Below are 17,795 nucleotides of genomic sequence, written 5' to 3' on the forward strand. Positions count from 1 at the left end.
TCCAATCCCGAAGAAGGGCAATGCCAAAGAATGTAAAAACTACTGCACAACTGCATTCGTCTTACACGCTAGTAAAATAATGTTCAAAATTCTCCAAGGCAGGCTTCTGCAGTTCGTGAACTGTGAGCTTGCAGATGTTCAAGCTGGATTTAGAAAAGGCAGAGGAACCAGAGATCAAATTGCCAACACCTGCTGGGTCATCAGAAAACCAACAGAGTTCCAGAAAAACATCTACTTTTGCTTTGTTGACTATACCAAAGCCTTTGACTGTGTGGATCACAACCAACTATAGAAAATTCTTAAAGAGATGGGAATACCAGACCACCTGACCTGCCTCCTGAGAAATCTGTATGCAGGTCAGGAAGCAACAGTTAGAACAGGACATGGAACAACAGACTGGTTCCAAATAGGAAAAGGAGTATGTCAAGGCTGTATACTGTCACCCTGCTTATTTAATTTATATGCAGAGTACATCTTGAGAAATGCTGGGCTGGATGAAGCACAAGCTGGATTCAAGATTGCCAGGTGATGGACAGGGAAGCCTGGTGTGCTGCAGTCTGTGGGGTCGCAGAGAGGCGGGCCTGACTGAGTGACTGAACTGAGCTGACTGAGATGTTTTTAAAAGAGTGTTAGTCTTTCTTATTTTATCTGGTCCCTTCTAAATGATTTTCTGTGTGCATGTGTGTCTCTTCCTATTAGATTTCATACACCTAAGTACAGACCCATGGACACAGCATCTCTCTAGGATTTCTTAGTTTTTCAGTGAATTTTTTGATAAGTAAATAATATTATTTATTCCGGTAGAGTTTTTTTTTAAAGAGTGAAGCAAGTCTGTAATTTCACTATTCTTTATTTTAGTTACATCAATGACATTCCGAATGAAACTTAGCCTTTGGAGTCAAGGAGTAAATTTATTAACCTGCCTAAGAGGCTATTAGAATTTACACTAGTGCTTGCAAAATAAATTTGCTGCAAGTGGAGGAAATTTTGCTCAATTTTATCCCTGTAATGCCCTTTTTTAAAGTATCAGTGGAGCTAAAGCCTTGGGTTTTGCAGCCTTCTCACTGACCTTTACTGGTTGTATAAGCTGTTGTTTACTGAAATCCCATCTGTGTTGAAGCTGTGTTCTGCCAAATTTCCTACAAAACTGATAGTAGTTCCATGTCATTCAGTTCAGTTCAGTCTCTCAGTTGTGTCCGACTCTTTGAGACCCCATCTACTACAGCATGCCAGGCCTCCCTGTCCATCACCAGTTTCCGGAGTTTACTCAAGCTCATGTCCGTCGAGTTGGTGATGCCATCCAACCGTCTCATCCTCTGTTGTCCCCTTCTCCTCCTGCCTTCAATCTTTCCCAGCATCGGGGTCTTTTCAAATCAGTCAGTTCTTCGAGTCAGGTGGCCAAAGTATTGGAGCTTCAGCATCAGTCCTTCCAATGACCATTGAGGACTGATTTCCTTTAGGATGGACTGGTTGGATCTCCTTGCAGTCTAATACACTCTCAATAGTCTTCTCTAACACCGCAGTTCAAAAGCATCAATTCTTCAGCACTCAGATTTCTTTATAGTTCAACTCTCATATCCATACATGACTACTGGAAAAACCACAGCTTTGACTAGATGGACCTTTGTTGGCAAAGTAATGTCTCTGCTTTTTAATATGCTGTCTAAGTTGGTCATAGCTTTTCTTCCAAGGAGCAAGTGTCTTTCAATTTCATGGCTGCAGTCATCATTTGCAATGATTTTGGAGCCCAAGAAAATAAAGTCTGTCACTGTTTCCACTCTTTCCGCATCTATTTGCCATGAAGTGATGGGACCGGATGTCATGATCTTAGTTTGCTGAATGTTGAGTTTTCAGCCAACTTTTTCAGTCTCCTCTTTCACTTTCATCAAGAGGCTCTTTAGTTCTTTGCTTTCTGTCATAAGGGTGGTGTCACCTGCATATCTGAGGTTATTGATATTTCCCCTGGGAATCTTGATTCCAGTTTGTACTTCATCCAGCCCAGCGTTTCTCATGATGTACTGTGCATATAAGTTAAATAAACAGGGTGACAATGTACAGCCTTGATGTATTCCTTTCCCTATTTGGAACCAGTCTGTTGTTCCATGTCCTGTTCTAACTGTTGCTTCCTGACCTGCATACAGATCTCTCAGGAGGCAGGTCAGGTGGTCTGGTATTCCCATCTCTTTCAGAATTTTCTACAGTTTATTGTGATCCACACAGTCAAAGGCTTTGGCATAGTTAATAAAGCAAAAGTAGATGTTTTTCTGGAACTCTCTTGCTTTTTTGATGATCCAGTAGATGTAGGCAATTTGATCTCTGGTTCCTCTGCCTTTTCTAAATCCAGCTTGAACATCTGGAAGTTCACGGTTCAAGTACTGTTGAAGCCTGGCTGGAGAATTTTGAACATTACTTTGGTAGTGTGTGAGATGAGTGTAATTGTGCGGTAGTTTGTGCATTTTTGGCATTGCCTTTCTTTGGGATTGGAATGAGGACTGACCTTTTCCAGTCCTGTGGCCACTGCTGAGTTTTCCAAATTTGCTGGCATATTGATTGTAGCACTTTCACAGCATCATCTTTTAGGAATTGAAATAGCTCAGCTGGAATTCTATCACCTCCACTAGCTTTGTTCATAATGATGCTTGCTAAGGCCCACTTGACTTCATATTCCAGGATGTTTGGCTCTAGGTGAGTGATCATACCATTGTTATTATCTGGGTCATGAAGATCTTTTTTGTATAGACCTTCTGTGTATTCTTGCCACCTCTTCTTAACGTCTTCTGCTTCTGTTAGGTTCATACCATTTCTGTCCTTTATTGTGCCCATCTTTGCATGAAATGTTCCCTTGGTATGTCTAATTTTCTTGAAGAGATCCCACACTGTTATTACTCACTGAATCATTAAGGAACATTTCCTGTGGTGAGGCCAGTGGTTCTCCAGCCATGGTGAACATCAGTCCCCTGGTGCTTGTTAAAGAGTCTAGATGCTGTATCTTTCCCGGATGGATCCTCGGTGTCTGTGTTCAAAATACTTTCTCGTGGTCCTGGAGATACTTTTTGGGAAACATTGCCATTGGTTCTGAAATTGAGTTTGAATGGAATTTTGTGATTTTTAAAATTATGACTCTTCTAAAAGTTGTGAAGCATTCTAAGTGTGTTTAAAAACAGTGTTACAGATATGTTTATGAATTCTCTTTAACATTGCAGAATCTGTACTGAGTTATGTGGCATTGTAGATGTAATTATAAAATACTCTCTTTGCTGTAGATTTATTTATCTAGTGCGTATTAGCATGCCATTTTAAAGAAAATGTTTATTTGAAAAAAATCTCCTTTTTAATAAGCTCCTATCAGGAATGAAAACAAACAAACAAAAATATCAAATTGCAGTATTTTTTCTGCTGTTACTTCCTACATACCCAACATTTATCTCCACTTAGTCCATCCTAAAGGAGATCAGTCCTGGGTGTTCATTGGAAGGACTGATGTTGAAGCTGAAACTCCAATACTTTGGCCACCTGATATGAAGAGCTGACTCATTTGAGAAGACCCCGATGCTAGAAAAGATTGAGGGCAGGAGGAGAAGGGGACGACAGAGGATGAGATGGTTGGATGGTGTCACCGACTCAATGGACATGGGTTTGGGTAGACTCCGGCAGTTGGTGATGGACAGGGAGGCCTGGTGTGTTCATGGGGTCACAAAGAGTCAGACACGACTGAGCGACTGAACTGAACTGAGCCCCATGTTTTGTGTGTGACTGTATTGGAGAGAAATGTTAGGTATTTAGAAGATACAGTTTAATGTGCCTTTATTACCTCTTAAAATGGACAGTATTTGATGGTGTTAATATTAGTCTTGAAGGTGGATGAAGCAATGAATTTTTTAATTACCAAAGAGTTTAAGGATTAACTTCCACATCAGATGTTTTTCTAAATGTATGTTCTCTGAAAATAAAAAATAGTTGACAATACACAGTAGTCTAAGGCAAATGTTTATTAATTCCAACTAAATGAGAGAATTACATATTCCAGTGAGGTCATTATAATAATGTATGTGTGTTAATATTCAGTATAAGGACCCTTACTCCTCCTTTTTTGTTTTGCAAATACCTCTTTTATAAGATGGGTCTTGCATTGAAAGGTTGAAAATTATGGATATTGATTGGTAAATTGATCAGTGATAAGAATTCCTTTAAATGCCTTAATCTATTCTTTCTTTTTCTTTTTTTCTTAGGGACTTTCTCCCTCGAGGGTCAGGCATTGTAACTAGAAGGCCGCTAGTGCTGCAGCTGATTACTTCCAAAGCAGGTAACGGAAAAGGGTGTTTGCTACTTGGATGACTGTATCTGTGATACCTGTTTTCTCATTGCAGGATTTTGGGTCATAGCAGCAAAAATGTTTTGGTGATCATTAGCTGCCTATATGTTTCTCTAAAACACTCCCTTTTTCATTGCTTTTTAAATTCCTTTTATTACATTTCAATTCCTTTTATTTCATTTATCCTTATTGTAATACATCTGTAATTTTACAGTGTGGCATAACTTCTAATACCCCTTTGGTATGCTTCCTTCCTGCGCCTATGTGTGTATGCGTGTCTGGGAATTTTTTTAAAGTAATTTAACATCCACCTGAGTTTAAGAGATAGACAGGATCCAGGTTGGACATTGACTGTCAGCCAGTGGCCTCTTTGCATTTTCTGAGTCAAGAGATAGGTAGACTCCAGTTGAGGAATTTACACCAGCCTCCCATTTGCTCTCGAAAATGGTTATAACATCAGAAACAAGGTAAATAGTCAGTCTTTGTCTCTTGTTAACACCTCAAGGGAATAATCATGGCAAGGACAAAGAGAGGCAAAGACCCTTCTGAGAAAAAAGATAAGCGAGTTTAGTTCAGTTCAGTCCCTCAGCTGCTCAGCCGTGTCTGACCCTTTGCAACCCCATGGACTACAGCATGCCAGGTTTCCCTGTCTGTCACCAACTCCTGGAGTTTGCTCAAAGTAATGTCCATTGAGTTGGCAATGCCATCCAACCGTCTGATCCTCTGTTGTCCCCTTCTCCTCACGCCTTCAATTTTCCAGCATCAGCATCTTTTCCAATGAGTCAGTTCTTCGAATCAGGTGACCAAAGTATTGGAGCTTCAGCTTCAGCATCAGTCCTTCCAATGAATATTCAGGACTGATTTCCTTTAGGATTGAATGGTTGGATTTCCTTGCAGTCAAAGGGACTCTCAAGAGTCTTCTCCAACACCACGTTCAAAAGCATCAATTCTTCTGCACTCAGCTTTCTTTATAGTTCAACTCTCACATCCATACATGACTATAGGAAAAATCATAGCTTTGACTAGATGGACCTTTGTCAGCAAAGTAATGTCTCTGTTTTTTAATATGCTTTCTAGGATGGTCATAGCTTTTCTTCCAAGGAGCAAATGTCTTAATTCATGGCTGCAGTCACCATCTGCAGTGATTTTAGAATCCCAAGAAATAAAGTCTGTCACTGTTTCCATTGTTTTCCCATCTATTTTCCACGAAGTGATGGGGCTGGATGCCATGATCTTAGTTTTCTGAATGTTGAATTTTAAGCCAGATTTTCCACTCTCCTCTTTCACTTTCATAAAGAGGCTCTTCAGTTCCTTTTTCTTTCTGCCGTAAGGGTGGTGTCATCTGCATATCTGAGATTATTGATATTTCTCCCGGCAATCTTGATACCAGCTTGTGCCTCATCCAGCCCGACATTTCGCATGATGTACTCTGCATATACGTTAAATAATCAGGGTGAAAAGATAAGGGAGACATTACACATTTGCACAAAGTGTCCTTGAAACAAAAAGCCAGAGGTTAATTCCAGGGTGTAATGAGTCTTGCTTCTCTCACAAGCCTTCACTTCAAGATTCATCTTGACTGAGGGGTGCATGAACACCCCAGGGGAGGGTCCCAGGGTAGGTCAGGTGTGGTAAAAGAAATCAGGTAACTGGCCTGAATGAAGACAAAGATCTGGAAAAACTGCCTTATAGAAATGACTAACAGCCTCTTTACTGTGCTCCTCCTCACCAGGGGGGACGCCCACACCCTTTTTCCAGGTGTGCATCTCTGCCTTGCTTCTGTCTCAACCAAACAAGCTATTTTTCCATGTGCTCTCCCACTTGTTGTGCTGTGCCTCTAATAATAAACGTTTCAACTGCATTTTCAGTTTCTGCCTCTGTGATAAATGCATTTTTCACTGGGGGCAAAGATATAGGGAAAAATAGCTTGTAGCCTCTAGCCCTTGCTGGTTTGGTGGCTAGGATTCCTGGTTTTCATCCAGGCTACCCAGATTTAATTCCTGGGGAGGGAACTAAGATCTCTCATCATGCCACTGTTCCAAAGAATAGCAAGGAGAGATAAGAAAGCCTTCCTCAGTGATCAAGGCAAAGAAATAGAGGAAAAAAATAGAATGGGAAAGACTAGAGATCTCGTCAAGAAAATTAGAGATACCAAAGGAACATTTCATGCAAAGATGAGCACAATAAAGAACAGAAATGGTATGGACTTAAGAGAAGCAGAAGATATTAAGAAGAGGTGGCAAGAATACCCACAAGGTCTATACAAAAAAGATCTTCATGACCCAGATAACCACGATGGTGTGATCACTTACCTAAAGCCAAACATCCTGGAATGGGAAGTCAAGTGGGCCTTAGGAAGCATCACTATAAATAAAGCTAGTGGAGGTGAAGGAATTCCAGTTGAGCTATTTCAGTTCCTAATAGATGATGCTGTGAAAGTGCTACACTCAATATGCCAGCAAATTTGGAAAACTCAGCAGTGGCCACAGGACTGGAAAAGGTCAGTCTTCATTCCAATCCCGAAGAAGGGCAATCCCAAAGAATGCTCAAACTACCACACAATTGCACTCATCTCACATGCTAGTAAATTAATGCTCAAAATTCTCCAAGGCAGGCTTCAATAGTACATGAACCATGAACTTCCAGATGTTCAAGCTGGATTTAGAAAAGGCAGAGGAACCAGAGATCAAAGTGCCAACATCTATTGGATCATCAAAAAAGCAAGAGAGTTCCAGAAAAACATCTACATTTGCTTTATTGACTATGCCAAAGCCTTTCTGTGGATCACAATAAACTGTAGAAAATTCTGAAAGAGATGGGAATACCAGACCACCTGACCTGCCTCCTGAGAAACCTGTATGCAGGTTAGGAGGCAACAGTTAGAACAGGACATGGAACAACAGACTGGTTCCAAATAGGAAAAGGAGTACATCAGTGCTGTATATTTTCACCCTGTTTATTTAACTTATAGGCAGAGTACATCACGTGAAATGCCAGACTGGATGAAGCACAAGCTGGAATCAAGATCGCCAGGAGAAATATCAATAATCTCAGATATGCAGATGACACCACTCTTATGGCAGAAAGTGAAGAAGAACTGAAGAGCCTCTTGGTGAAAGTTAAAGAGGAGAGTGCAAAAGTTGGCTTAAAGCTCAACATTCAGAAAACTAAGATCCTGGCATCTGGTCCCATCACTTCATGGCAAATAGTTGGGGAAACAGTGGAAACAGTGACAGACTTTATTTCTTTGGGTTCCAAAAATCACTGCAGATGGTGACTGCAGCCTTGAAATTAAAAGACGTTTGCTCCTTAGAAGAGAAGCTATGACCAACCTAGAGAGCATATTAAAAAGCAGAGACATTACTTTGCCAACAAAGGTCCGTCTAGTCAAAGCTGTGGTTTTTCCAGTAGTCATGTATGGATGTAAGAATTGAACTATAAAGAAAGCTGAGTGCAGAAGAATTGATGGTTTTGAACTGTGGCATTGAAGAAGACTCTTGAGAGTCCCTTGGACTGCAAGGAGATCCAACCAATCTATCCTAAAGGAAATCAGTCCTGATTATTCATTGGAAAGATGACACTGAAGCTGAAACTTCAATACTTTGGCCACCTAATGCAAAGAACTGACTCATTGAAAAAGACCCTGATGCTGAGAAAAGTTGAAGCTGTGAGTAGAAGGGAATGCCAGAGTATGAGATGGTTGGATGGCATTGCTGACTCTTGTTGATACACATGAGTTTGAGTAAGCTCCAGGAGTTAGTGATGGACAGGTAGCCTTGTGTGCTGTAGTCCATGGGGTCGCAGAGAGTTGGACACCACTGAGCGACTGAACTGAACTTATTCCTGCCACTGTTCTCTGTTGCCTTGCCAAGATCACATTGAATATCTGTGTGCATGTCGTTGACTGAAGAAAAAAACATGCACATGCAACCTAATAGTTGAGCGCTGTCTTTGTGTGTGAGTGGGATTAAAAAGAATTTCCAAACTTGAGGCAGAATGAGGAGAGAATAAAGTTTTATTAGAGTGGGAGACACTGTTAGAACAGTAGGCCAGCTCAAGTGAGTGTCGACCCCTTTCATGGGGTATTAGCCAGTTTTTATAGCCCCAGGACAGAAGAAAATTCCTACTGGAAGGGTGGCATTTGGTGATTGGTTAAGTTTCTATAAGATGGGTAATAGCTTGAGTATTTTACCTAATATATAAGATCAGGTAACTGCTGGTTTAGATTCCGAGGCTCATGGCGACAGTTGCTATGGGGCTGGCAGCTCCAGAGATTTTTGTTCTGTGACCTTGGTACAAGGCTCCACACATATGACCTTGGTGTGCACCGAGCTCCACAAGAGTTGTGTTTTTTGTTGTGTTTTTTTTTTTGGTGGGAATTTTTGCGATTTCAAGCTCAAGAGACAGCATTTCAAGTATCCCTGAGATAACTACTCCAACGAGGCAAGGGGGAAGCTATGAAACATAGGAATTTTGCAACGAAGTGGAGGTAGAAGGAACAAAGACTACTGTTAATAAAAGGAAACTGGATATCTCAAGTTTAAGGAATTTAGGGCTTTTCTATGTATGGCAAGATCTGGGCTCAGTGAAATAATTTCTTTGACACGCACCATAGCTATCTGGGGCCAGTATCCTGTGTTTTCACATCCTGAGTTTCCTCAGGGCTTATCTGTTCACCCTCTGGTGGTGGCTGCAATCGCTGATGACTGTGACATCCTTTGTTTACTGATATGGCACACAATATTCTATTTATCAATATGCACAGTGTGTGTGTTATTCGATTCCTGGGTTGGGAAGATCCCCTGGAGGAGGGCATGGCAACTCACTCCAGTATTCTTGCCTGGAGAATGCCCATGGACAGAGGAGCCAGGGGGCTGCAGTCCAGTGGGTCACAGAGTTGGACATGACTGAGTGACTAAGTACACATACACAATACAGGTGAATTTGTATCTAATGTACTGTTTTGCCCCTCTCAACACCACAATAATTTGATAGGCAAATGAGCTTTGTTTTTATTTTTTGTTTCTCTGTAACCAATGATGTGGAATTTTTTTGTGTGTGTATTTATTTGGTATTTGTATTCTTTTGTGAATTGACTATTTTTATCTTTCCCCATTTCTTTTTGAGGATTTTGTTACTTTTCCTAGCAATTTCTTTGAATGTTTGAGATTGAAGCACTTGTAGTGTTCATGTCTCATAATTAGTAAAAACCAAGGTCGTGGAGATTTACCCTTATGTTTTCTTCTAATAATTTTATAGTTTTGTTCTTACACTTAGGCCTTTGATCCATTTTGAGTTAATTTTTATATATTGTACAAAGTAAGAACTCAACTTCATTTTCTGCAGATATATTGTCTCAGGACCATTTGTTGAAAAGACTATTCTTTCTCCATTGTATGTTTTTTGGCACCTTTGTTGCAAATCAATTTGCCATAGATATATGGGTTTATTTCTGGGCTTTCAGGTCTATTCAGTTGATCTATACCTCTCTATTTGTGCCTGTACCATACTCTCTCCTTTTTCAAAAAATTTATTTATTTATTTTCAGATGCCCTGGGTCTTTGTTGCTGCATGCAAGCTATCTGTAGTTGTGGCAAGTGGGGGCTACTCTCTAGTTGCAGTACATGGGCATCTCATTGTGGTGGCTTCTCTTGTTGTAGAGCATGGGCTCTAGAGTGTGCAGGCTTCAGTAGTTCTGGCACATGGGCTTAGTTTCCCCTCTGTAGATGGATTCTTCCTGGAGCAGAGATTGAACCATGTCCCCTGCTTTGGCAGGTGAATTCTTAACCCCTGGACCACCAGGAAAGTCCTTATTCTTTCTTAATTACCTTTACTTTGTATTAAGTTTTCAAACTGAGAATAAGTTTTTCTACTTTGTTCTTCCTTTTCAAGATTATTTTGGCTATCCTGAGTCTTTTAAAATTCTACATGAATGTAAGAATTGGTTTGTTTTATCCCAGCAATGCAAGATTGATTTAATATCTGAAAATCAAGTAATGTATCACATCAATTAAATGAACACAGAAGTTAGAGGATCATCTCAATAAGCTTAGAAAAAAGCATTAAAGGAGATCTACACCCTGTCATGAAATACTTATCAAATTAGGAATACAAAGAAACTTCCTCAAGGACATGTATGAAAAACTTACAGCTAACATTGTGCTTAATGGTGAAAGCTTTTCCTCTAAGACTGGGAACAAGACAAGGATATCCACTATTGTCACTTCTGTTTAGTGTTGTACTGGAAGTTCTAGCTAGGGCAATTGGGCAAGAGAAAAAATAAAAAACATTCATATTGGAAAGGATAGAGTAAAATTATCTCTATTTGCAGATGATACAATCAAGTACATAGAAATTCTTAAGGAAATAACAAAAAACTATTAGAACTAATAAATTAGCTCTGCAGTGTTAGAGGACACAAGATAAAGATACAAAAATTAACTGTATTTTTAGGTACTTGCAATGCACAATCAAAAAATTAAAGTAAGAAAATAATTCTATATACAATAGTATCAAAAAAGAAACACTACTTAGGAATGTATTTAACAAAAGAAGGGCAAAATTTATACTCTGAAAACTACAAACTATTTTGTAGATAATTTGAAAAACATCCCATGTTCACTGATTGAAAGCCTTAATGATAAGATGGCAATACTTTACAGTTTGATCAGTAGATTGAATGCAATCCCTATATCAACTCAGGGTTTCCCAAGTGGTGCAGTGGTAAAGAATTTGCCTGCCAATGCAGAAGACTCAAGAGATGCAGGTTTGATCCTTGGGTTGGGAAGACCCTGGAGTAGGAAATGACAACCCGATCCGGTATTCTTGCCTGGAAAATCCCATGAACAGAGGAGCCTGGAAGGCTGCAGTCCATGGGGTCTCAAACAGTTGGACATGACTCTTTGAGCAGGTAAATCACAATTCAGCTGACTTTTTGGTAGAAATTGTAGATATTTTAACCCATTTTTTAATGTAAAAAAAGTCCAGGTTTAATCCAAAGGAATGGACTCAAATGATGTCATTGGAAAAAGTAAATTGCTTATAAATCTACAATGTACCAGATATTATTTGAAGTTCTGGAAATATAGCAATGGCTAACCAAAATCTCTGCCCCTCTGGCGATTTATAGTCTGGTTATATCATTTAAAAAGGAAAGAAGGTTTACTCTTTTTCGTTAGAAATGGAAACATTTATGTTTAACAAAAAGTGAATAGTTAGCATAATTTTTTCCTTTCCATACATAAATACTTTTTTTTAACATTTAGTTCTGAAATTTATTTTCATGTATGAAGAAGTAATTTTTTCCCAGTCTCCTTTATCTTATATTCTATTCTCATTGCAGTCTATTTCTGACTGTCTTATTAGTTTCCACTGTGCCAACACTACAGTGTTGCACCATGCAGCATGTGGACTCTCTGTTCTCCAGCCTAGGTCCCCTATAGTGGAAATGCAGAGTCTTAACCACTGGACTGCCAGGGAAGTCCCTATAGCGTTGTTTAGCAGGTTTATAATTTGCTTTAATATCTATCAGGGATATAGTCCTCCCCCCATTATTTATGGGTTCTTTTCTGTTGTGTCAAAGTTTAGAACAATTTTATAAAGACAAAATTATTGCCACTAGAATTATTTTAGCTTCAATAGATTCATTTAGAGAATAATTAATTTTTTTAATTGGAGTATAATTGCATTGCAATGTTTTGTTAATTTCTACTGTACAACAATGTGAACCAGCTGTAAGTATACATATATCTCCTTCCTCTTGAGCCTCCCTCCCACCTGCCATGAGAATAATCAGTATCTTTAAAATATTCATTATTTTTTCCAATACAGGGACCATGCTATATCCTTTCATTTGCTCAAATTTTATTTTAGTAAAATTCTAAAAATATAGCATCCATCCTTTTCTACTTAGGATGTTCATATTTATTTTGTTGGTCTTGTAGTTTGAATATGGTTTTATTCCATTATATTTTCTAACTCTTCATTGCTGATCTGAGTAAAAGCTGCTATTTTTAATTTTAATTTTTAAATTAAGCATCTTACTCTACATTTGACAGATTAAAATATTTTTAATTGATTCTCTTAGGTATGTTAGTTATATAGTAATTTCATTTGCATTTCTTAATTTATTCAGCAAGTACTTATCATGCAAATACTGAAATGGCTGAGAAAAGAGACTTATTGACCAGAATGTTAATAAGCTTTGTTGCAGTGGGGGCTTTTTGTTGAGTATTGACAGGGAAAGATGTTCTTACACGTTGGACTCTTTTCAGGAGGGACATCATGTGCTTCTTCCTTATAGCCTTTTGTCAACAGTCTCTCAATCTTGTCCCTTCTAAGCCCCTGATCGTTCTTTTACTACTTCCTGTTAATCAGTGAGGATCATACCTCATTCCCCTCCTCTCTCTTCTTGTGAAGTAGACTAGAAATTCACCCCTCATGGAAAAACTTACTGTCCCCACAATCCTTCAGGAACCTCAAAATGAGACTTTTTCATTGCAGTACTCTAGCTGATGCCAGCTGAGAACTGCCACCTCTTTTTTTTTTTTTTTAACCCTAAAGGCACACTGTTCATAGGGAAGTCTGTTATGACTATAGGCTTGGCTTGACTGAAGTCTGACAAAATGACAGAAAGAAAGGAGTATATATGTCACTGTTCATGGAATTTGCTTGTGCCTTCAGATCCTAACTGGGATAAGTTCCATAAATACTATTTTGTCCTGTTAGATACGTTCATTCAACCAGTGTTTATTGAGTGATTCCTGTATATCAGACAAATACCCTCGTCATCATGGAGTTTGTTTTCTTAGAGAGAAACCAGCAGCAAGTGCCAAAAAAGGCCAAACAAACAGAAGGTTAGGCGATGAAAAAAGTGAGCATTCAAACCATGATGGTATTTGTGTAGGCATAGGGAAGTTAGGTAATTCTAAGGTGGGAGCTGTTTAGTTGTTTGAAGTTTAACACAGGCCAGTAGGAATGGAGGTGGAATGAATGAAGAAGGGTATTAGGAGGTGGGGTAAGGAGAGACAGTGTTGCTGAAACAGGAAGAAAGCTGGTTGGGTAGTGTCCTGTGGGCTGGGACCTTGAAAGGGAACATGATAGGAGGATTAGAGCCTTAAAGTAGGTGCCATTGAAAGTAACAGAGAAATGATAGAGTGATTCTAGGACTGAAAACTAGGCAAGGATAATTCCTGTACTCTTGACAAGCATGAAGGGGTACCTCTTCTATTCCTCCCAAATGGAAAGAGGAAAATGTGGGGGAAACTGCAGGTAAGTCTGTACTTACTGCAGAGTCCTCCTTTGATGACTTCATTTTCTCTAGAAGTGGGAGACAAAGTATTTGCTTATAATGATTAGTTTATCTTTTTATTTCCACCAGTATATCTTTAATTTCTCTTTAATGCCCTATTACAGAACCAGGTTGTGCTCCTAGTTTGATGAAAATGCCTCTTGTGTTAAATTGTGCATATGCTGTTTGCTATTTGTTTTGCCTTTTAATACTATTTAATAGTTCCTATTAAACTATCAAATACTATTTAATGGTTCCTGGTAATGAACTATTTTATTCCTAAATTTTAAAAGATCTAAAAAAATAACAAATAGGTATATAAGTTTATTAAGTTCATTTTGGCATTTATTGAGATGATATTTTAAAATACTCAGATACGTTCACCCTTGTGTGTGCTGTGTGTGCGCAGTTGCTCAGTCGTGTCTGACTTTTTGTGACCCCATGTGCTATAGCTTGCCAGGTTCCTCTGTCCATGGAATTTTCCAGGCCAGAATCCTGGAGCGGGTTGCCGTTTCCTACTTCAAGGGGTCTTACTTTTATAGATTTCTACATTTATTTGATTATAGTAACTTAGTTCTTTTACTGTACCGTTGAAATAGTTTCACTAATTTACTTAGGTTATTTACATTTGTCTCTATACACATCTATCTTGTAGATGTTATAGTGTTATCAAGTGAAAGCTATACTAGTCAGAATAAAAAAATTGGCTAACATTCTCTGTCTTTTGACTTCTATTAGCTAGCGGGAGAAGGAGAGGGTAGGACAAACTGACAGAGTAACACTGAAACATAAAAATTACCATATGTAAAATAGATAGCTAATAGGAAGTTGCTATATAACACAGGGAACTCAACCAGGTACTCGGTGATGACCTAGAGGGATAGGATGTATTGGAGGGTGGGAGGGACGTTCAAGAGGTAAGGGGTATATGTATACTTATGGCTGATTCTTGTATGGCAGAAACTAACACAACATTATAAAGCAATTATCCTCCAATTAAAAATAAATTAAAAAAAACTACCACTAGTGATGCATTTTGGTTTCTGTTTCCAAAAACCAGAAGGGCTGCTAATGTTGTTTATTACAAAGGGTTATGTCTTCACCTCAGGGGTTTAGAGACAGCAGCCATGGGCAGTTAGAACCTGGGCAAGGTTAGACTTGAGACTGTGGTTGTGTTGGGTACTGAGACCTGGGTGTCATGCACATGGGAAATATTAAAAACCATGAGGATACTTAGTGTTCTGGTGCAGAGGTTTTCCTGCCATAACTAGAAACTTTTATAAAAGAATTGCTAGCCCAGGACAGTGACAGTGGAGAAAACTAACAATTTGCTTCCATTTTTAAGCGTTAATTATGTATCAGCAGTATACACTTTGAAGATGCTTTACTTAATTCTTTACTTAATTTTTACAAGAATATTCTGAGATTGATATCATGATTCCTATTTTAGAAAAAGAGCCCCAGCAAGGTTAAGTTATTTGTCCAAAGCTACACTGTTGGTAGGAGTGGGGATTGTTATTAGTATAATATCTTGCTGACACAGTTAATATTGCAGTTTTAAGATAAGAAACTTGATGTGCTTGAACTATATTTTCAGGACACACTTTAGATTTTTATCAGGCATTTTTAATGTTAAGAAATATAAATATGGGGAGGGGCGTGGGGCGCGACCGCGCAGCTGCCGCTTCCATTACCTTCCTGTCATGGTCTCCTTCCGGTTCTCGATGCTTCTCTGAGTGTGAGTGTTTCCGCCGGTCGTCTACCCTTCCCCCCAGCCCATGACTCGCCTTCGGCCCCCGCCCTCCAAGTCCAGCCTCGGATCTGTTTAATAAGAAGGCGCCTGTGTCTGGCAGAGCCGGTGTGAGACGAAGAGACAATCCTTCCCAGCCGTCGGGATAATCAAAGAGTTTTGGCCGGACCTTCGAGCACACACCGAGATAGTGAGGAGCCAGACGAAAAGCACAGACTATGGCGCTGAAACGGATTAATAAGGAACTTAGTGATTTGGCCCGTGACTCTCCAGCACAATGTTCTGCAGGTCCAGTTGGGGATGATATGTTTCATTGGCAAGCCACAATTATGGGACCTAATGACAGCCCATATCAAGGCGGTGTATTCTTTTTGACAATTCATTTTCCTACAGACTACCCCTTCAAACCACCTAAGGTTGCATTTACAACAAGAATTTATCATCCAAATATTAACAGTAATGGCAGCATTTGTCTCGATATTCTAAGATCACAGTGGTCTCCTGCTTTAACTATTTCTAAAGTTCTTTTATCCATTTGTTCACTGCTATGTGATCCAAACCCAGATGACCCCCTAGTGCCAGAGATTGCACGGATCTATAAAACAGACAGAGATAAGTACAACAGAATATCTCGGGAATGGACTCAGAAGTATGCCATGTGATGCTACCTTAAAGTCAGAATAACCTGCATTATAGCTGGAATAAACTTTAAATTACTGTTCCTTTTTTGATTTTCTTATCCGGCTGCTCCCCTATCAGACCTCATCTTTTTTAATTTTATTTTTTGTTTACCTCCCTCCATTCATTCACATGCTCATCTGAGAAGACTTAAGTTCTTCCAGCTTTGGACAATAACTGCTTTTAGAAACTGTAAAGTAGTTACAAGAGAACAGTTGCCCAAGATTCAGAATTTTTAAAAATAATGGAGCATGTGTATTATGTGGCCAATGTCTTCACTCTAACTTGGTTATGAGACTAAAACCATTCCTCACTGCTCTAACATGCTGAAGAATCATCTGAGAGGGAGGGAGATGGATGCTGAGTTGTCACATCAAAGGAAGCAGCATTATTCTAGCAGCATCCATTCTTGTCTAAGCCTTCCATTGTTAGAGATTTGAGGTTACATGATATACTTTATGCTCATAACTGATGTGGCTGGAGAATTGGTATTGAATTTATAGCATCAGCAGAACAGAAAATGTGATGTATTTTATGCATGTCAATAAAGGAATGACCTGTTCTTGTTCTACAGAGAATGGAAATTGGAAGTCAAACACCCTTTGTATTCCAAAATAGGGTCTCAAAACATTTTGTAATTTTCATTTAAATTGTTAGGAGGCTTGGAGCTATTAGTTAATCTATCTTCCAATACACTGTTTAATATAGCACTGAATAAATGATGCAAGTTGTCAATGGATGAGTGATCAACTAATAGCTCTGCTAGTAATTGATTTATTTTTCTTCAATAAAGTTGCATAAACCAAAAAAAAAATATAAATATGTGAATAATAAGTATAGAAATTGTTTGGCTAATTCATAATTATTGTCTAATTTCCAACATAATGCCCATATAGGAATATTTAACTGTTTGTCTCCACCTGCTGTTTTGTTAGTTGCTAAACCAGACCAAAAATTAGTTAAAGGCATTATGCCTTATTCTGTGTGATTTGTTTTAGGACAATTAGTATTTAGCACAGAGGGCATTCCAAGAAATCACTAAGTGTTATGAGAAAGGGGAGGAAAACCACCATCTCTGTAAACATTTTTAGGTGATAAAGTTATGGTAGTTTGGGTTTCAGAGAAAAGTATACCTGAAGGCGTGGCTTGGGAGGACAAGAGCTGGACAAAGCATCAGTAAGGTGTCAGGTGAGGTCTGCAATGTCAAGAGCAAGGCAGTAGGGAGCAGATCTTCATAAGACAACACTGTTTTCAGTGCCTGGGGCCTTCCTCCAGTGCCAAGCTGGATCTGGGTTATGCCAGCTCCCTAGATCAGGCTGTGTACCTGTCTTCCCACCTCTGTCATCAGGGACGTCATGGTGGTAACCTGAATTTGGTCGTGGTAGGAAGATTTATGGTGCTGTGCTGTGCTTAGCTGCTCAGTTGTGTCCGACTCATTGCGACCCCGTGGACTGTAGCCCGCCAGGCCCCTCTGTCCGTGGGGATTCTTCAGGCAAGAATACTGGAGTGGGTTGCCATGCCATCCTTGAGGGGATCTTCCCAACCCAGGGATCAAACCCAGGTTTCCTGCATTGCACATGGACTCTTTACCGTCTGAACCAAGAAATGGGCAAATGCTACAAAGCAGGACTTCCCGCACCAGTGAGCCAACTGTTAAATATTTATCAGCATACCACCGGTTTCCTTCTTTTCAACACCTGATCTTACTGTTTATTGGTTAAATAGCATTTCAGACTGTCATTTATGACTGAGTGTAATATTTTGAT

At 39.3% G+C, this 17,795-nt stretch overlaps 2 protein-coding genes across 8 annotated transcripts in view; both read left to right on the forward strand.

The window, feature by feature from the left end:
- Positions 1-17,795, forward strand: part of DNM3 (dynamin 3) — a 635,765-nt gene that overhangs the window by 99,555 nt on the left and 518,415 nt on the right. For all 7 annotated transcript variants that reach the window (XM_061160332.1, XM_061160330.1, XM_061160334.1 and 4 more), the window contains exon 2: positions 4,230-4,303. In XM_061160332.1, the coding sequence (XP_061016315.1) occupies positions 4,230-4,303 (74 nt within the window). The remainder of the gene's footprint in view (positions 1-4,229; positions 4,304-17,795) is intronic.
- Positions 15,319-16,072, forward strand: LOC133069147 (ubiquitin-conjugating enzyme E2 D3-like). Its single transcript, XM_061160326.1, has 2 exons — positions 15,319-15,339; positions 15,438-16,072. Exon 2 carries the CDS (start codon positions 15,570-15,572, stop codon positions 16,011-16,013), a length of 444 nt encoding a protein of 147 aa, XP_061016309.1. The 5' UTR covers positions 15,319-15,339; positions 15,438-15,569; the 3' UTR covers positions 16,014-16,072.

Source organism: Dama dama, chromosome 14 (genome assembly GCF_033118175.1).
Source record: "Dama dama isolate Ldn47 chromosome 14, ASM3311817v1, whole genome shotgun sequence".
In the NCBI taxonomy this organism is placed as follows: Eukaryota; Metazoa; Chordata; class Mammalia; order Artiodactyla; family Cervidae; genus Dama; species Dama dama.

Bases quoted from the DNA above. Each gene is read 5' to 3' on its own strand.
- LOC133069147 (XM_061160326.1), top strand. From the start codon at position 15,570: ATGGCGCTGAAACGGATTAATAAGGAACTTAGTGATTTGGCCCGTGAC.